This window comes from Arvicola amphibius, chromosome 12, assembly GCF_903992535.2.
Source record: "Arvicola amphibius chromosome 12, mArvAmp1.2, whole genome shotgun sequence".
NCBI classification, from domain to species: Eukaryota; Metazoa; Chordata; class Mammalia; order Rodentia; family Cricetidae; genus Arvicola; species Arvicola amphibius.
In genome coordinates, this window is record NC_052058.2 from 51214119 (window position 1) to 51235650 (window position 21532).

Sequence of the window (21532 nt, forward strand, 5' to 3'; positions counted from 1 at the left end):
AATGTAATTAAGTTAGTTCTTAGAGGAAAGTGTAGAGAAATCTGAGCAATTTCAAATAAATAACCTAATGATGCACACTGGGGACCTAGAAAAATAAAAAGCAGCAAAGAAACCATTAAGCAGAGTGAAGAGACAGTCTATAGAATAGTGGAAATGTAGTTGCCAATTGTACATCAGTCATGATATTAACATCTAGAATATATAAAGAATTACAAAAATTTAAATACCAGAAAAGAAAACAAATCATCCATTCAGCAAATGAGCTGAGAAACTGAACAGATGATTCTCAAAAGAACAACCAAATATAGCCAATAAATATTTGACAGATGTTTGATATCTTTAGACATCAGGAAATTGCAAATTAAAACTTCTTTGAGAATCCATCCATTTTACCCTATCAGAAAATAAGCAATGACCCTACACACTCCTGGCAGAAGTGTAAGCCAGTCAAGCCCTATGGAATTAGTATGGAAGTTCCTTTAAGCACTGAAATCTATCCTAGGTCCTAAGTGTAATCCCAAGGAAATATTCAAATGATTCTCAGTCAGCATAGAGATTGTACATGCCTGTCTATTGCTGTTATGTTCACAAAAGGCAGGGTACCCATAAAAGATGAATGGGTAAAGAAAAGATTTACACACAATAAAATTTTATTCAACCTTAGAAAAAGATAAATGAAACCATCACACTCACAAGGAAATGGGTAAAACTGGAAATCATTATGTTAAGCAAAATAAATAAGACAGAAAGACAAATATTACATGTATACTCTCATATAAAGACAGGGGAGTGTGAGGTTGGAAGATAAAAGAGAACTAACTATAAGAGGGAGAAGGGAGGAAAACAAGTGAAAATAATGTAATATATATGCCATGGAAAAGAGGTGCTATATTTGTAGCAGAAATTTTATATAGCTTTAACATGAGGAGAAAGTGCTACATCTGTGAGCAAAGTGAAAAGCATGATAATAAGTATGACCAAAAAATATCTTTAATAATGATCAGAGAAAGATACTGCCGTCAGTATGTAAAGATGTTTTATAAATCAATAAGAAAACTGTAATATGAGTCTTTAATCTGACCTGGTATATACATAGCATTTACATGATACTTTTAAAATAATTACATATGTGGGGAGAGGGCTCTTGTGGTACCAGGCTTCTGGACCTATGAATAAATACTCAATTGCGGTTCCCCAAGAAGACTCCATAAAGTCTTCTCATCATATTACCAAATAGCAATATTTTAAAAATTCAAATTATGGAGATGGCAATATCTTATTAGAAAGCATTTGGTGTCTTAGAAACTCCAAGATTTGTTTTCAGAATTACATTTTTTTCATAAAGCACTAAGAAATAAAAGGTAGTAGCTAACCCAAAGGGTCCTCCAAGGAAGGAAGGGTTTCAATGGTAAGATCTGAAAGTTATCATGTGTTATGGGAAGTCCTTTGACCATAACCAGTATTTCCAGATATGCCAGGAAATGTCAAAATTATTTGTTATGTTTTAGGCCTGAGTGCAAAATATATTCCTCATATGTAAAGCCAAGATATTAGCCATGATTTAAGCCAAAAGGAAAGGGAATATGTGCTGCCAAGATAGCTGAGCAGGTAAAGGCACTTCCTACCAAGCCTGACAACCAGAGGAGAGAACTGACCCTTGCTAGTTGTCCTCTGACCTCCACATGAACTCTGTGGCATGGGTACATGTACATGCACACTTGCCTTCACACACACACACACACACACATTTGTGCATTAATTTTCATTAAATTCTAGGAAATCATTAATTTCTTTGTTTCTGCCCTGACCCAGTAGTCGTTCAGTAGGGAGTTGTTCATTTTCCATGAGTACTTTTTTGTAAGCTTTCTGTTGTTTTTGTTGTTGAAATGCAGCTCTAGTCCATGGTGATCTGATAGGATGGGGATTATTTCAATTTTCTTTAGACTACCAACTCACAAAAAAAGATAGGAAGACTTAATGATTATGAAAATTTGGCCTATAGCTTAGGCTTGTCTCCCTAGCTCTTACTACGTAAACTAATCCATTTCTGTTCATCTTCATGTTGCCACCTGCCATCTTCATGTTGTCCAGCTGCCGACCCTGCCTTTCTTCTTCCCCAAGACCTGTCCCCAAAAGTCCCACCTAACCTCTTCCTATCTAGCTATTGGTCATTCATCTCTTTATTAAATCAACCACAGTGACACATCTTCACACAGTGTAAAGGAATATTCAGCAACACTATGAGACCAGGTATGTGATTAATTTTGGATAATGTTCTGTGAAGTGCTGCGAAGAAGGTGTATTCTTTTGTGTGTGTAAAATGTTCTGTAGATATCTGTTAGGTCCATTTGATTAATAACATCTTCTAACTCCAGTATTTCTCTGTTTAGTTTTTGTCTGGATAACCTGTCCATTGGTGGAAATGGGGTATTGAAGTCTCCCATCATTAATGTGTGACATTTGATATGTGATTAAAGATCAAGTAAAGTTTGTTTTACAAATATGGGTGCCCATGTTTTGGGGGTATAGAAGTTAAGAATTAAAATGTTATCTTGATGGATTTTTCCTTTGATAAGTATGAATTGAAATATCCTTCTCCATCTCTCTTGGTTAATTTTGGTTTGAAGTCTATTTTGTTAGATATATTAGAATAGCTGCACCACCTTGCTTCTTGGGTAAATTTGCTTGGAAAAATCTTTTTTCAACCCTATACTCTGAGGTGATGTCTATCTTTGATGTTTAGGTATGTTGCTTGTATGCAGCAGAAGGATGAATCCTGTTTTTGTATCCATTCAGTTAGTCAGTGTCTTTTTATTTGCCAATTGATTCCATTGATTTTAAGAGATATTAATGACCAATGATTGTTAATTCTTGTTATTGTATTGTTGTTTATTACAGTGGTGGTGGTGGGGTGTGTGTATGTATGTATGTATGTGTATGTGAGTGTGTGTGTGTGTGTGAGAGAGAGAGAGAGAGAGAGAGAGAGAGAGAGATTCATTTCTTTCCATTTTGTTGGTGTGAGATTATTTATTGCCTGTGTTTTTGTGGGTGTAGTTAACCTCCTTTGGTTGGAATTCTCATCTAGAACCTTTTGTAGAGCTGGATTTTTCAATAGGTATTGTTTAAATTTGACTTTATCATGAAATATCATAGATGGAGATCTATGGTGATTGAAAGTTTGCTGGGTATAGTAGTCTGGGCTGACATCCATGGTCTCTTAGAGTCTGTAGGACATTTGTCCAGGTCCTCTGGCTTTTAGAGTCTCCATTGGTAAGCCAGGTGTAGATCTAATAAGTTAACCTTTCTATGTTACTTGGCCTTTTTCCTTTTAATATTCTTTTAATATTCTTTTTTATTCTGTATGCCTAGAATTTTGATTTTTGTATGACAAGGGGACTGGCTTTTTTGGTTCGATATATTTGGTCTTCTGTATGCTTCTTGTGCTTTTATGGGTGTCTCCTTCTTTAAGTTAGGAAAATTTTCTTCTATGATTTTGTTAAAATTATTTTCTGGGCCTTTGAGCTGAGATTATTCTTCTTTTTTCCCATTATCCTTAGATTTGGTCTTTTCATGGTGTCCCAGATTTCCTGGATGTTTAGGAATATTTTAGATTTAATATTTTCATTGACTGATGAATCTGTTTCTTCTATCATATCTTCAGCACCTGAGATTCTCTCTTCCATCATATGCATTCTGTTGGTTATACTTGTGTCTGTAGTTCCTGTTCACTTACCTGGATTTTCCATTTCTAGAATTCCCTCAGTTTGTGTTTTTTTTATTGCTTCTATTTCTATTTCCAGACTTTGAATAGTTTCCTTGTTTGTTGTTTGGATTTTTTTTCCTTGGCTTTCTTGGTATTCTTTAAGGGATTTATTGATTTCCTCCAATTTTTTGTTTGTCTTTTCTTCAATTTCTTTAAAGGAGTTCTTCATTTCCTCTTTAAGGTTAGCTTTCATCTTCATAAAGTTGGTTTTAAGGTCATCTCCTGGTGCTTCAGATGCATTGGAATTTTCAGGTATTTCTGGCATAGGGTAGCTGGGCTCAGGTGGTGACATCTTGCCCTAGCTATTGTCGATTGTGTTCCTACACTGAAGTCTGGACATCACCCAGATGGTATTGCTTTCTAAGTTCATCTATGTTGCGTGGGTATTTTCTTCCTTAGTTTCTGCTTCTTTGATCTTCTGGTCTTTGTGGCCTGGGTTTCTGTCAGCTTGTGTAACTTCTGATCCAGTAGGGAGTCTCTGCTTGAGATTGCCTATCTGTGTTTCTGACTTACTTGACTTGCACCACTTTTTCTGACTGGCATAGCCTGCTCCTTGGCAGTTGTTCTTACTGGCGTGGCCTGTTCATGGGCAGCAGAAATCCACCTGACTTGAGGCTGGAGGCACAAAGCTGGAGAGGATGGCAGTGGGGCAGACAGGGGCACAATGGAATGGGTTTGGGGGGACACCATCTAAAGAATAAGGCAGTTCGCTAGCAGGTGTCACTCACCTGTTCCCCTGACAGGTGTGGCCTGCACCTAGGCAGTGGAAGTCCTCTGGAGTTAGTGGTGAGGTTGGAGGGGAGGGCAATGGAATGGATCTCTGGGAACAGAATCTAGGGAGTTGGGCAGTTCTGCTGACAGGCAGGTCCCTCACTGCTCTGACTAGTGTGGTCTGTGCCTGAGCAGTGGACTTCTGCCCGAGTTGGAGTCAGGCACATACATGGTAGGAGGGGGAGTCAGTGAGTGTTTGGGAACTGAATCTAGGATTTGGGGCAGTTTTCTAGGCAGGCAGGTCACTCCAAAAAATGTAATTTTTAAAAATTAAAGAAGAAATAATATTTATTTGTGTTAGCATCTGGAGACTTACAGTAATAGTCTTGAATCACCTACTTTCTGCTCTGCATCAATAAGATGTCAGGTATAGATCTGAGGCCTTTCTGAATTGCAGACCTTACATTTTCCCACCTCACATTCATTGCCTTCCATGTATCTGTAATTTGACTAAATTTGGTCTTAGTAGTCAATGCTTCTGAAATTATCCATTACCGTGTGAACCAGGCATCTGTTTAGAAAGGGTGCTTCTGTTTTCAAAGCTCCATTTAAGAAGGCTGTGGTGACTCAGCCCTGCAACCTCAGCACTCAAGAGGCTGGAGTAGGAGAATTACTGTGACTTCAAGGCCAGCCTGGGCTACCAGGAAACACTTTTTCCAAAGCACATCAGTAGTTCATATGTAATTTAATTAAAAACTGCTTTGAGTTTGGGCCCTGTGGTTAAGCACCTGCAAACCCTCACCATGGGACTCCAGTCAGAGTCAGATAGTCATGGCAGTGACCTGGGCCACTCATAGCTAACTAGTCAGTGGCAAGGGCAGTTAGCTAGACAACTACCATTGGAACAAATGCTAACAATCAAGACTTTTAAATTCTCTAACACAATAGAGGAGGTGCCCCATTTGTCACTGTCAAAAAAGGCCTCCCCAAGGAAGACTGGCATCAGTTAGCCAGATGGACAGCCAGCAGGAGCTAGCATGAAAGGGGAACTAAGGCAGATGCAAGTTTGATGCTTTGGAGGTTATTCATGAAGGCAGTGTGCAGAAAGCTTGGGTTGAGTAGGGAGGGTAACCTCTCATGAAGGTATGAAGAGCATTTGGTCCTCTCCCAGAGGGGAGTCATTGCATGAAGGGCTGCAGTCAAACTTGTCAGGAGCCCATAGAATTGAAAGCAAGTAACTCTTTGTCTTGTGTCTGTCTCTCGGTCAGGAATACAACTGGAGGAACTATCAGCCCAGCCAGATGAGCGAATGTGAGCTGCAGATGCTAGCAAGCCTCCGGCGGCAGCAGAACGAGGACCTAGAAGACCCTGGAGCTCCTCATGGCCTGAGCGCATCCCAGGTGGACAACTGTAATGTTAGCATCAGTACCAGCAGTGATGACACAACCACGTGGAACTCCTGTCTGCCACCTGTGAGTCCTGCCCTTCGCAGCTCTTCCCTTGGCTTCAGAAGCAGCAGGCCCATTTCTACCAAAAGCCCAGCCGTACCTAGGGAAACTAGAGCTGAAATGAGGCACCCACCGTGAGAAGCGTGGAGAGCTCATTCTGAGATGGTCTTTCAGGGGAGGGTGCCGTCGCCTTGTCGTACACTGTCTTAGACACCCTTGGAAGTAGGTGTATAATGATCGCCTTAGCTCCCATTTGTTCTGCCCAATAGATGAGAACCAGGCCATTTATAAGCACAAATGTCTGTTTTATTCAGCTCTAAAGTCTGGAAAGCCCAGGGTCAAAGGAGCTGCGTTTGGCAAAGGCCTTCTTCAGGCATCATCCCTGAAGCGGGATGAATGGGGAGAACGGGGGTGGGGATGGGCGTGGGAAACAAACTAGCAGGCAAGGAACTCCATGAATCCTTTTATTATGAACTCACTCCCACAATAATAGGATAAATTCATTCACAAACACAGAATCTTCACCCTCTAAGCACTTCTTAAATACCCCACCTCTCTTTTCCTTAATGTAGGCAATTAAGTTTCTGATGTGTGGACTTTGGAGGGGAGGGATCCTCAAATCACAGAAGTCTATAAAATCACACAGTGATATGGGCTCTGGCAGGTCCTGCTCCTGGCACAAACCGTTTGCCACATGAAAGAGACTTAGTATTTTCAGTGAAATACTTATTAAATGAATGAACAAAAGGGGAGAGACTATAGATGTGCTAAATACTGTTCACCTGTGAGGACACACAAGGACCCTCTGTAGAAGTCACTAGATGTTTTACTGCCTCCTCTGTGTTTACATAGCTATATAAAGCCGGGAATGTAGTGCAGTGGTCATGTCATTGCCTAGAATGTATGACATCCTGGCTTCTGTCCCCAGCACTGAAACGGTTCAATAAACAAAAGCTGACTGTTCTTTATGTCTGCAGTTCCAACTAAAATAGCAAGAGAACATCTCTGAGTTCTAAGGTGCCAACATAGGTTCCTGATCCTCTCTTGCCTGCTTCCTTAGTTACCAACTGGAAATAATAAAAGGTTCTATAATAAAAACTTAAATTAGGGGCTAAGAGACAGCTCATCATTTAAAAGTACTCACTGCTCTTGTAGAGGACCTGAATTTGGTTTCCAGCATCCATATGGTGCCTCGCAGCCATCTGTAACTCCAGTTCCAGGGGAGTCTATGTCCTCTTCCAGCCTACACAGGACCAGACACACATGTGGTACACACATAAACACATAGACAAAAAAATTCCAAGCACATAAAGTAAAAATTAATAAATCTTTAAATTTTTTAGATTATGTTTTAAAACTACATAAATATTAACTTCAAATGTGGTAGGCAGAAGTTTTATATATTTAACAAATACTGATTTTGAAATCTGCTTTTATTGTAAAGCCAGTTTTCTCCATGTCTCTTTGTAGGCCTCGCACGTTCAGCGGTCCCTCAGCTCATAGTCACGTGTGCTACCTGAGTCTTTCCCGCTGCCATTAGTGTCTCACTTCCCGGTGAGAACGCTGCAGCTCTGTCTGTCTTTCTGGTAATTCTTGGTGTGTGAGTTGCTTATCAAATAGGTTATACAGACATCAACGGAAGATGAGGCCCCTGTGCTCTTGAGAGAATGTGCAAGTCATCCTGGAAGGTGAAATCAAACAGACTCCAGGAGATGCGAAGGGGGATATCACTACCGATGGGCACTTAGTGCCTTTTATCTCCCTCTCCTCTGCCCCAGCTTTCTCTTGCTTAATTTGATTTCATTAGACACAGCTATGATACATACAACTCTTCAAACAGCCTTGGTGCCGGGCAGTATCCATCACCCAGAAAAATACCTATGTCCCCGTGACTTGGCCACAGAGCATCCTTGCAATGACGTGAGACTCGTAAGGGTCGATTGCAGACAGAAGCCAAGCAGTGCTTTCCTTACAGGATGCTCCGCAGCCGTCACTGAGCCCCGGCTAGAAAGAGAAGAGTGGCCTCCAGATGGAGCTCACTTTGTCAGGAAGGGGCTCAGAGACTAGCAGTACAGAGGGCAAGCTGAGGAATGCTTATTTATGGACTGAGAAGTCTGAACTCTTGGTTGCCCTGGATACCGGGTTCTCATCACTGTCCTGTTCTGGCAAGCACTGAAGTCTCCTGCATGACAAGTACGGCTGTAAAAGCACACGACCAAAAATAACACTGCTAGTAATGAACCTAATAACCCTCTGTTCCACCAAACGAGAAACTGAAAAGTCTGGTGTTTTAGACAGAAAAATTTGAAAATCCTACCTTTAGTATTCATAGGATATGTTTATTATTTCATCAAATTCAGTTTGCTCCAATATTGGAACTATCAACAAATGGGAAATTGTATTCCGTAATGAAATCTGCACCCTACTGCTCATGTGGAGTTTAAATAGAGCAATTTACAAGTATTGTTTCAGCCTCTCCGAGAGCTCATGCTTTTCTCCTCAGAAAGGTGTGGAGATGGTGAGAAACAAAATGAAAGGGCTCCTGGTATCACCCCTGGGATGTCCTGCCCTGCTTTTATCTCAGTGAATGGTGCTACCCTCCGGGGTCCCTCAAGCCAGAAGACTGGAAGCCATCACCTCTCTCCCACATTTTCATCCCCCCATGTCCACATTGCTCTTCAGATCCTAAGGCTCTTCCATTTGTTTCCTTTTTAATTAAGTTTTTTTTTAGATTTCTCTATTCTGTTTTATGTGTATAAGTGTTTGGCCTGCATATGAATGCTCACCATGTGCATTCCTGGTGCCCTCAAAGGTCAAAAGAGGATGTCCAATCCAGTGGAACTGGAGTCATGGATGGTATCCACCACCATGTGATGGCTGAGAACTAACCCAACCCAGGTCCTCTGCAAGAGTACCGAGTGTTCTTAACTGATGAACCCTCGCTCCACCTTCTTGCTTCTTAACCCCCACCCACCCACCGTCAGCTGACACCACAGACGTGGCATGGTGTTGTCCATCTGAAATTCTTCAGCAGTACTTCCTCATCCCGTGGCCTCTGGTCTAAATACTACAGGCTGTGGATTAGGATTACTGGTTCTGAAGTCATAGTGTCCTGTATTAAAGCCAGCTGGCGGTGAACTTGAAACATAATAAGCACTTAGTAAAAACCTTGGTTTCCAGGGGTGGTTTGGGTGTTAAGAACACTTGCTGCTCTTGCAGAAGGCCAGGATTCTGTTCCCTACACCCATGTCAGGCAGCTCACAGCATCCGTGTAACTCCAGCTCTAGAGTATCCGTTGCCCTCTTCTGGTCTCTGTAGATATCCACACATATGGCACATACTCACACAGACGTACACACATAAACAAAGTACATCTTTTTTTATTGAGTTTATGTAGGGTGCACACCACGGCACAGGCGTGGAGGGTGTACACCATGGCACAGGCGTGGAGGGTGCACGCCGCAGCACGGGCATGGAGGGTGCACACCATGGCACAGGCGTGGAGGGTGGAGGACAGCTTGCTAGGGTTAGTTTTCTTCCACCATGGCAGTCCCAGAGATTCAACCCAAGTTATCAGGCTCATGTCAAGCACCTTTACCTGCTGAGCCAGCCCCTAAAGAATTTATTTTCGAAGTGTTTTGCAATTCACTGCAAAACTAGAAGTTATAGAAATATCAGGTAAATGTCCCTACCCTCACATACATTCAGCGTCCTGCATTCTCTAATAGGTTCAACTATTGCATTTAGAAACATTAAATAACCATTGTTACCGGTGTCCTCAGTCCTGGATAGAAGACCCATAAAGAGAACCCGGCATGAGGCAGCACAGCTGGTTGTCATTCATTGATTAAATGAAGCAATCAGTAGCATGCATACTAAATAATTCCTTTTTATTCTAAAGTAAACTGGTTTTCATCAGCTCCAAAATAAACATCAGCTTTGTTTTGCTTAAGTAAGTCTTGAGTGGCACATGCAACATTTTATGTTAAATATTGATACTAAACATTCAGTATACACCCTGAGAAGCTCTCCCTCTGAGCCAGGCTTCATGAGCAATTGTGGGCCCAGGAGATTTAGTGAGGCCACATCCAGTGTCTGTCCTTACAGGAGGACTTCACAGATGTTGCAGTGTGGCGGCAGAGAGGCGGCACGGAGGCAGGGAAGTCTTTAGCAACAGCGACTGTGTTTGCCACAAGCCCTGAATCCCCAGCATCAGTACAGTTCCAAGTAGTGTGTACCATTTAAAAGGTGTTTAGATGTAATAAATAAGCCATTTAAAAGTGTAATTAAATGTAACCATATTTCTCTTCGCAAATTGGCTTTTGTAGGCTTCTTAAGCTAAGTAAATCAAGCCTACTGAGAAATCCATTGGCCTTTGACAGCCAAATTTTTCAAAGTTTCTAACTTAAACCCAAATTCAATTAAAACAATACTTTACAACTTCTGTGAAAACCTGGCTATAAGTAATGTTTTTGGAGGCATTCTGAAAGGAGTAGCCCTCCTGAGATTTGTTCAAAAACTGGGTTCTGTGCAGTCTTGGGAAAGAACTAAAACTTAGTTACAACGAAGTTTGAATGAATGTGTTTCTGATTTTGTTTGGCAATAGCATGAAAACATTCTATTCATGGTGTGTGTGTGTGTGTGTGTTCATGTGCATATGTACACGCACATGAATATAGTTTCATATGATAGTCAAAAAATTTGAAGCATCCTGGACCCAAACCCCATGTTTGTCATTTACTAGCATTGTAAAATGGATTCACGAAAGAGCTTTTCCCATGTTGCCTTCTGCCAGCAAATGAGCCAAGTTCCTACTGGAACCTGCTGCTCCCTGCAGGTATGTCTTCAAGTTTTCTAGAGCACTTCCCCCTTTTCATGGCTACTAGAGCTATACAGACGGACCAGGGCCGTGCAGGTGGACCGGGGCCGTGCAGGTGAACAGGGACCATACAGATGGACCAGGGACAGGTGAATGAGAGCTGGCAGGTAGACTGGGACCGTGCAGGTGGACTGGGGGCTGGCAGGTGGACCAGGGACTGGCAGGTGGACCGGGTCTGGCAGGTGGACAAGGCCGTGCAGGTGGACCAGGGACAGGTGAACCGGAGCTGGCAGGTGTACCAGGGTCGTACAGGACGACCAGGGACAGGTGAACTGGAGCCGGCAGGTGGACCGGGGCCATGCAGGTGAACGGGGACCATACAGATGGACCAGGGACAGGTGAACGAGAGCTGGCAGGTGAACCAGGGCCATACAGGTGGACTGGGGCCAGAAGGTGGACCAGGCCATGCTGGTGGATCAGGGGCAGGTGAACCGGGGCTGGCAGGTGGACTGGATCTGTATAAGCAAAGATGATCTGTGCTTGGTTGGTGGCACTTCCATACCGGCATCCACACTGCCCCCCACAGAGCATTGCTGACAGTCTTTGGTGGTTTCCTTTTTGAGTACTTCATCATTTCTGTCCCTGCATGAATCTAGAGTCAAGAAAAGCACACCTAATGTGCATGCTGTTCTCTGTATAGATGCCTCAAAGCTATTATTCCTTCAAATTAAAAATCCTCATACCATAACCTAATATAATATATAAGCCTTCCTAGCTTGGAAAAAGGGGGTGAGGGGGATTTAAACGCTCATCTTATGCATCCATCAATGTGGCATATTGCAGCGCATAATATTTGGAGAAAAATGAGGCAAAATTCACTTAATAAAATCCCGAGCATATGGTGAGATTCTCAGACAAGTTATTTATGGCCTTGATTAACCTTGCAATATTATTGCCATTTTGAATAGATTTTACATAACAACATAAAGATATTGTCTGTACCTCTCAACATAGCAGGATTATCTTATCTCTTGTTCTTTTATTTAGCCTTCCCTGCTCTCCCTTACCTCAACATTTCCAGCAAATTGATCCTAGGAAGTCAAAGCCTCTGGGTGGTGGTGATTTCATGAGTGCCTCTTCCCTGGCACTAGGGCATAGCAACAGCGCCACCAAAAGGACAAAGTCTGCCATCGCCAGACTCTGTTCCACGTATCTGTGTTTTCACATGAGCCCAGGCTGCTGTGAATACAAAACAGGCATTGTAGGTGTTTCATGCCTGGTAGGTCTTAATTTCTTCTAACCTACAGACCCACTATTTCCTAAGCTCTTTGGGAATATGCTGGGTTTGTTATCTGGGCAAACTAGAAAGGTAGGGATGGGCTGTGCTGAGCTGTAGATAAAATCAGATGAAGCTATAGAAATGATACACGAAAACCGATCTTAGAATCACAGTAATTGCTGTGCTGTCAGAAGAAACTGTGGAAAGGTGTGAGTTGTTCTGTGGACAGTGACTGTGAAAGTCACCTCCAGTATAAACATTTTCAGAGTGCTTGCTGTCTGTCATAGCTTACAACAGTTCCCAGTTTAGCAGTGTGGTAAAAACTTATTGTCTTTAATTTTATATATATAATGACATGCCATGAGAGTCAAATCAAGTGAATTTAATTGATAATAATTGGACAGTCTCATATACTCCATTAAAATTTTTCTTTGGACGCCTTTTTATTCCCCTTCCATATACTGAATGGATCCTGTCATATGTTTATTCAGAACATTGTATTCCACATTCTGCATGAATTCCCAAGCTGCATTAAATAATACAAACAAACTAGCATTGAAATGGAATGCTATGGAATCTCACCGAATGGGTGTAGATTCTGGCTCCACTGTTTCCTGGCAGGCATGATTCTGCCAGTATCATGAATACTAGTATCTGAATGTCCTCTTCTAACAAATGGAGTTAATTATATATAGTTCACAGGCTTCCTGTGGGACCCGAATGAGATACTCTCTCTCTCCAGAATTAGCATGGAGGTAAACGCACAGTAAACATAAGTCACTGCTGTTGCTGTTGTAGCTATTTGTAGACATTGGTAAGTTGCTGCCATTATTGGTATTGTTGTAGTTACTTGTAGGCATAAGTATAGGTCTTTTGCATCCGCTTATGGTGTTGTATAGATAAAGCTAAATTCCAAAATTCACTTTCTATCACAGGAATGGTCATAGGATGTTACCTCCCTAAAAATAAATTCCTTGATGCATATGTAGAGAAACACAGTCACTACCCACCTAGATCCATGGCTGAGGATCTAAACAAAAGACAGATTGGTTAAAGAAAAGCATACAAATTAATTCCATGCACATTTTTCATAATACAAGAACCCTCAAAAATAAATGAAGACCCAAAGAAACAGTTAAACATGTACTTTCCAAGAGAAATGACTAAATGTATATTGTCATGCTAGATTTGACAAGAGTGGAAACTCATGGAATTATATGATTTAATAAAGGTGATAGAATCTATTAGTAATATACTGGGAGAATTTAGCAAGGCCTTTGGATGAGTCTCTTCCCTATGTTCCTGAATCTTTAAAAATAAGGGTTCTCCAGTTACATAGGCTGTTATAACTTGGTTCAGGGGCGGATACAAAGTTCTGCCTACATTTTATTAGCTGCATGAGATGTAAAGACCAAGGTTGCTTCTTCTGTTTCTCAAATGCAAGATAGCACATGTGGGGTGTGAGAGTTACACCCCATAATATCCACTTGGTGACACTGCCTTCAGACAGACAGCCACTGGCCCTCCCACATCTTCACGTCACCAGTTTCCACTCCTCCAAAATGCTTCTTCTGTGCACTGTTACTGGCTGTGCCCTTGTATCACTGAATCTATTTTACATTATCTAAACATGACCAAAGATGGGAAGGAGCCAGTCCACCTGGTTCACAGAGCTGCGTCACAAACCCAGTAGGCACTTGCCAAGGGAGGAAAGGCAGCATCTGGAGGAAGGGTGTGGCATGAGTGTACATAGAATTGATGGTTATAGAATTCAGGAGTGGACATTTGCCTGAATACCAGAGCTGTGATGCTCAGAAAGTTTTGGAACTGCCTATGAAAATAAATAAGTAGAAGTCTATTTGCTGGAGGCCTCCGTGCTGCTGAACTACTGAGTGAATACCAATGAACTTATTATTGGGAATAATTTTCTATACCAGTGTGGGTTGATCCAGAGAAGCAACCCATTAGGCCTTTTGCTTGCTAATTTCTCTTGCTATGAAGTAATAAAGCCTACATCGTCAACTAAATTTCTCTTGCAAATTGCTGGACATTTGATTTCTCTAGTGAGATCATGTATACCTTGTGACATGCTTTCTTTCTGCCGTTCTCCCAGCTGCTGTTTCTTGTTACTGAAATGGTGGTACATGATGTCATTCAGTTACCAAAGTATCTGGGTGCACGGAAATTCATAGCGCATCACAGGTGACAAGGTCAAGTGATGGGATTATCACACAGGGTGTTTGACACCAATTAACAGAATACTTGCAAGAAAGTGTTTATAGACAAAGAGAATTTATGCTTATAAATTCTCATCACCTGAGTAATTAATAGTTTAGGACCCCTTAAAAGAACTATGCGGAAAATAAAGAAGGTAGTCTCTCTATGTACAGCCACACTGCTAACCTTGGCTGTGGGTCAGCACTCAGTGTGGGCAAGAAACCCTTAACACCAACCTCTCTGGGAACAGAAGTAACATTTTTAATGCAATTTAAAAATGTGTGCCTGTAGTGGGGAGCTGTAGGCAGGCCTGCTTTTCATCCCGCCCGGCTCCCAGCCACCTGCTAGCTTATGCCCCGAAATAACAACACACAAACTGTATTCATTTAAACACTGCCTGGCCCATTAGTTTCAGCCTCTTACTCACATCTTGACTAACCCATATCTAATAATCTGTGTAACACCACGAGTGGTGTCTTACCAGGAAAGATTCAGCATGTCTGACCTGGCGGCTGGCTTCATCGCATCTGCCCCAGAGAGGAGAGGCATGGCGACTCTCGCGACTGCCTGAAGCATCTCACTAACTTCCCTTCTTCCCAGCATTCTGTTCTGTCTACTCCACCTATCTAAATCCTGCCCTATCAAAAAGCCAAGGCAGTTTCTTTATTAGCCAGTGAGAGTCCTTCATCATTTCCCCTTTTTCTGTTTAAACAAAAAAGAAAGGCTTTAACTTTAACATAGTAAAATTACATATAACAAAACAGTTATCAAGTAAGGATTACAGTTACAATATTTATATCCATTTTATCTTTTATCATAACAAAGAAAAACAACTATAACTATCTATCTATTTTTCAACTCCATCAAAGATTCCAGAAGGATATAATATTACCTAAGTAAATGAGAAGTAAGCAACTTACAAAACTCTAGAATTCACAGAGACATCTTGCTGCCTGGACAGTCACCCAAAGTTCCTCTGTACCATTGGGGCATCCATCTTCGGCCTTCAGGCCCATAGTATCCAGCAGACATTTCCATGAAGCAGGAAGTTCCAAAGAGAGTTCAGTCACTATCTGTTGTGTTCTGCAGAATGTCTCGCAGACTCTTTCATAAATCAGGAACCCCAAAAGATCATCTCACCTTTAGGCAAGTTCAGCAGTCCTCTCTCTGATGGGTTCTCTGTGTCCAGTTTATGCAATAGTCAGGCAAGAGCAGTTTCTTGCCCAAATGGCTATCAAACTCCATAAGGAGCCTCTTCGATGCCCATCTTCCTTTTGAAGTAGATTGGTGCTGCCAGGAGCAGATGTGTCTTATTGTCATGAAAAGCCCTAAGTTATTAAAACATTTAAATGCCATATTCTATAGTCTTTGAAAGATATTACAAATGCCTATCTAACTGAAATATATCTCTATATATCTAGAAAATCTAACTAACATGACTACAAGCTTGACTATTATCAGTGATTATTCATTAACAACCTATGTTTCCTAAATAAACATTACATTTTTAAATGAACTACACAATCACAATACATTAATCAGTATCAGAAATACATATACATATAACAAAATTGACCTTAAAATCCATACCAATGCAAATTATTCATATCTATATCATATCCCCCTTTAAATGTAAAAGAATATTTATAAACAATATTTGGGAATATGGACATAGTTATTTCTCTCCAAACTGCTTCCTGCTGAATGGGGGCGCTGTTAATCAGATCTTTCATTGTGTAACCTGTGTGTGAGATTCCTCTCAGTTGACAATTGAGCAAAGTAATTTTTTGAGGATGTTCACAGCAACCTTTCAGGAGGGCGTGGTCTATCATACCATATTGGGATAGAAGCAATCCACAGGGTCTCATCCTCTGTGAAAACAAAAGAAGAATCTCTTTTCCAAAGTATCATATCCTTAGATACAAATTCTGAAGTCAAGGTATTTTCAAAATATTTATCTTGGATTAGTTCAGCAGCATTTATAAACAAATATCTTTTAGCAGCTGTTGCTCCTTCCTCAGCATTTGAACAATTCAAAGAGAGCATAATAGTATACAGTATCAAGATTCTCTGTGTATTTTCCATCTTTATGTGGCTTTATTTTAACCTCTTTCATTTATTTTTACTTCTATTTTTTGAGACAGGTTCTCTGTATATCTTTGTCCTGGAATAACCCTGTAGACCAGGATGTCCTTGAACTCTCAGAGATCTGTCTGTCTCTGCCTCCCAGGCACTGGGATTAAAGGTGTGTGCTACCATACCTTGAAGTCACAGAGGTCAATCTACCTCTGCCTCCCAAGTGTTGGGATTAAAGGTGTGTGCTTCAACACCTTTAACTCACGGAGATCTGTCTGTCTCTGCCTCCCAGGCATTGGGATTAAAAGTGTGTACCACCACACCCAACTTCTCTTTTTCTTTTTTCTGTTTTTTTTTTTTTACTTTTAAGAACTTTAACCTTTAGACTGCATATATTTTTAACACATTGTAAACCATTTAGACATTTTCTTTGACTTTGAATCTTTCTTTTACTGTATATCTCTCTTTTGTGACCACATGAGTCTTTAATTTATGAAACAATATCAGTAGGACTAAAGCCGTGACTTTGACAGCTAGATCCAGCCCATTCCTTAGCTTTCCAGCCTCATGGCAGAGGTACCAGCTGTAGCCATGTTTATCACCACAACTCTGTGGCGGTTCAAGGTCCCTACCAGCAAGCAAGCTGCAACAGTGTTAAACAACAATCAAAAGCTCCATAGTCAGGACCACCTGCTTGAAAGAGTCAGAGTTTGCCCTGGCAGGATGGCCCAGAAAGCTGGCATTTTAAAACAGCACAGTTTTTTTCCTGCTATGGCTGAAAACTGAAAAACACATGTTCAGCTTTTTCATCAACACCATTTAAGTGTTTTGTGGCAGGACCTCTTAAAAGAGCTGCAGGGTTTTGCAGCCAAAGCTGAGTCAGGAAGCCTCTCTTAGATGAGAGCGCTTGCTTGCCTCTAGCAAGCAGAGCCAGACCTGAGAAATTGCTGCCACCAAGAAGCCATGCTTTACTCTGTTCTTTCCCAAGCTTTCTCAAGCTTTCTGTGGATTCAGTTGTCCATGTGGGCACCATTCTGTAGTGAGGAGCCGCGGGATGCCCTCAGCTCCCCACTACATGTGCCAAATTCCAACTTGTAATAAAATAAGAATGCCAAAATAAGTTAATCTTTGTCATTATTAGCAACATACATAAGGAAAATATTTAGAATTATGTACAAAATGGAGTTTGTATTAGCTGTAACCAGCTTCCCCCACCCCCATTTATAGGCCAAAGATCCAAATTTCTTTACGGTTTGTTTCTCTGACTTGTTTTTTTTTTTTTTCTGCTTTGTGTTTGTTTGCTTTCAGCTATGTTTTAAATAATAATGAAAGGGGTGTTGTTGGGGAAAATTTGAGAGTTCACACTTCACTTTCTCAGCATATTTTGGTCAGTGCTCTACAGTTGTGGGGAATGACCCCTAGGCCTAGGAATCACATGAGTGACTCCAGCTAACAGCAAGGTGGTGCACAAATGTGTTTTCTTTGTCCTTAGTTACTGCTTGTCCTTCCAGCAGAGTGTTTGTTCCTCGGGAGATCTTGTTTGCTTTTGCTGTCTCTGGAACTAGCAACAGGATAAAGACTCCACAAGGAGAACTCCAATGTGTGGCCTTTATTTACATCATAGATGCCATTAATCCTCATCACCAGCTATTAAAATAGCCCACGTTCTTATCGTTTACTTCCCCCTATGGTATGCTGGGTCTCTTGCGGCCTCTGCCTATGCCGTGAAGCAAAGCCAGTCCTTTCCTGTAAGTGGAATACCAAAAAGTGAGATATCAAAACTGAGAATTGTTGATATGAAAATATCAAAATGAGAAGTAGTGTGCATGAAGATCATTGTGCCGACTGGGGCCCCCCTCACCAGTGTTCTTTCTCTTCCAGCCTGTCAACCAGGGTCGTCACTATCAGAAAGAAATGAATCAACCTTCTCCATCGAACCCTCGGTAAGAATCATCAATAACCTGCACGGTTTTGATTTAAAACTTTTTACTTAGAAAACTGTATGTTTTTCTTGGTTACATAAAATTTATTTGCCAAAATTTTGTTGGTAGTGGTTGTTGTGTTCTGTTTGTTTGGGATTGCTTGGCTTGGTTTGTTTTTAAGATAAAGTAGCACATGAAATAACTGTCCTGAAACTTGCTGTGTAGATCAGGCTGGTCTTGAACCACCTGCTGCTGGTGCTTTTGAAATTTTGCTTCATCTGCTTTTCTTATTCAAACTATGTGGAGGTGGTAGCAATCCACTTGTGTTCAAATATCCAGCTGCAGGGTTTTGAGCAAGTCACCTAACACAAGGCCATCCAGGCACAATAATTACTTCATGATATTCTGAGGAAGTTCAAAAAATAAATGAATGATTCTTAGCATACTTGTTAGCAAATGGCAAGGTCTCTATGAGCAGTAACTTACTCAAGATTTTCATAAATATGCCATTTTATAGGAATTTGATGACCAGTGCACATAGAGTATGAGTATTTTATATGCCTTTAAATTTATCAAGATGCCTTATTCGAGTTCAAATGACAATTTATTTTTTTCATAAACTCATAATTTTGTAACCTCAGAATATTTGATACTTCAAAATATTATTGTTATCTGAATCACTTGTCAACATAATTTTAGGCTAATTGGGAATAAACAAGTCTGAATTTGAGCTTTAAAAACACATATGATAGCCAGTCCTTGAGAGGCTGACAGGAGGATTGCTGCAAGTTTGAGGGCAGTCTGGACTGCATGGTGAGTTCCAGACTAGCCTGGGCTACAGAATAAGATCATACCTCAAAACAATGCACATAGTATTTTAATACTACTGCTTTCTCATGCATATTATTGGAAGCTGGTTTATCCAGATAAATCATTACTTCATTACTGTTTGCTATGCACTAGGGGGTCGTTGGAAGTCAGTAAATCTTGACTTCCACTAACTGTCCTCGTTACAGGATTGCATCGCTAATCCATTTGTGAGTTGCCCTGTGGAGTAGGCTGACATCAAGGAGAACACAGCTCTGGCTTCACAGTGTGGTCTGTTACATGATGTTTGAGTTACAACTGCAGTGACTTGGAGCAAAGACAATTTTGCTGGTGTTGAGAGAGCTGGAAAGGGAGAGAGAGAAACAGGAGGGATTTGTTCAGTTAGAATACCATGCTTGCATGCTAAAAGAGAAAGACAATCAGGGTCTCTTCTCCATTCCTGTTTGTAGCCTCCTTCCTGATCCATTCTTCTCTCTAAACACTAGCTCTCTCTGCTTCTCATTCCAAATATGGCTGTTTGATAGCTCTTCAGTTTATATATTACAGTTCAATCTACATATGGAGGCTAACAAGCTATGTCTGAATCTCAATTTCTAGTTTCTAGTTTCTACTTTCAAGTGATTGGCTTAGAGTGAGTAGACCAAGTCTCTACTCCTGCTCCAATCCACAAGGAATAGTGAACTAAGTACTAACAAGGCTCCTGGGAGACCATCTGCATGTCTTCAGGACTTTCATTAGAGCTGGGAGTATTTATGACATGAGCAGAAATTAGCTCTCATCCTTGTGTCCCTCGTCCATGCACCTGATGTGAACCTTGAAGAATTGTCATTATCACAAACAATGAGTTTAAAGATGAGATTAGAATTTCAGTGTTTACAAAAAGGCATTTTCATATTCATTCATAGACACACACATACATACATACATACATACATCATCTCACTTACAACCTTGCCTGATAAGTATCTTTTCTATATAAAAAAAAAAAAAAACAGGGAATCCAACTTTACTCCTAATTATAGGAACTTGAGAATTTGTAAGGTATCCTAGAAAGCAGAGCATTGACTTCAAAGGAAGCCATCATTCACCCACTAACCTGGCAAGTATCTCAGGCAAGTCTTTCACGCTTTCCAGACTTCCCGTCATAATACAAATCCCTCATATGTAAAAGAAAGAATCGGAGTTTCCTGCCATCAGAGGTTAGGTCCAGCCTTAGGATTCTGTGACTTCCACGAGACTCATTTCCACTCTGAAGGGTCACATAGTTTGCTTTTATTTCACTAAGCTGAAGAGCAAAGAATCATAAACACTGGGTTTATGGGATCGGCATGTTGATGGGGCACTATATGACTCTAACTATCCCTTATCCAAGTTGATTTCAAAAGATAGAATTTTTTAAAATTTCACCAACAGAACAGACACTGTTTTTCTGAAACCAACTGTTCATTCACTTAGGAAAAAATAGTTTACATTTCTTCATAGTGAAACTTAAAGGAAAAAACTATAAAGACAAAAAATTGTTTTCAACCCCATTTGCTATCAGATAATCCATAGTTTCCTAGACAATTATTATAAACTTCAAAAAAAACTGCAGCTTATATGGCCAGGCTCCTGACTCATAAATTCAGCAGCCTGGAGAGTTGACAGAAAGGCATTACTGGACCATAAACATAGGAGATGGTAAAATTCTAAGATCAGCATTATGGCCGTTAAAAGTGGGATGAATTGATTCATGTGATACATATGATTTCATTTCAATTGAAAGCTAGCCTTATGGTTCAGATTTTCATTTATTGTGTTTCTCATAAATAATACCCCATACTTTTACATCTCAAAATATAGGACTTTAAAGTTAAGTTAGATGGACAGATAATTAATATGAAAGAGATGTGAAAAGCTATCTCTGATTTCACCCTCTTGGACAAAAGAACCTCAAACCTGAGTCCTAGATGGGAAGTTCTGCCTGTGGAGTCTGAGAAGTGGCTATAAAAGCAGGCATCCGTGTCATCACAATCATGGCAAGGGCGTCGTAGCAAAGACGGGGAACGTGTGCATGCGTGCCCACTTAGAGCACAGCAGGATGCGACCCCGTGACAGTGACCACGTTAACTCCAGTGAAATGCCGCAACCACTTCAGGCTTCTATGAACCTAAGACTTTTGAAATGCATGTGCTCATATGCACATATATATGGATTTAGAGGCAACTTTCAATTAGCTTCATTAATGTAACAGAAAAGTCAGCTCCTCGGGGTCCCATTTACATTTTGTTTTGGAAAGATTCTCATTTCTGAAACATAATTGCTCTCTTCATTTTGTGTGTGCAGGATTAATATTAGAGATAATATACATCCCACAAAGCAAGCAGATTCAGGTGATAGAAAGTTGGCTCCAGGTTGGAAATAGCAAAAACACTGAATATATTCATAGCTTGTTCTCTTCACAGTGAAATCATTCACTTACACTCACAG

The 21532-nt window shown here is 40.8% G+C and overlaps 1 protein-coding gene across 3 annotated transcripts in view; it reads left to right on the forward strand.

Annotated features, from left to right (window-relative positions):
- The window catches only part of Cfap20dc (CFAP20 domain containing), a 219107-nt gene that overhangs the window by 156947 nt on the left and 40628 nt on the right, over nt 1-21532 (forward strand). For all 3 annotated transcript variants that reach the window (XM_038349740.1, XM_038349741.1, XM_038349742.1), the window contains 2 exons: nt 5743-5946; nt 18195-18256. In XM_038349740.1, the coding sequence (XP_038205668.1) occupies nt 5743-5946; nt 18195-18256 (266 nt within the window). The remainder of the gene's footprint in view (nt 1-5742; nt 5947-18194; nt 18257-21532) is intronic.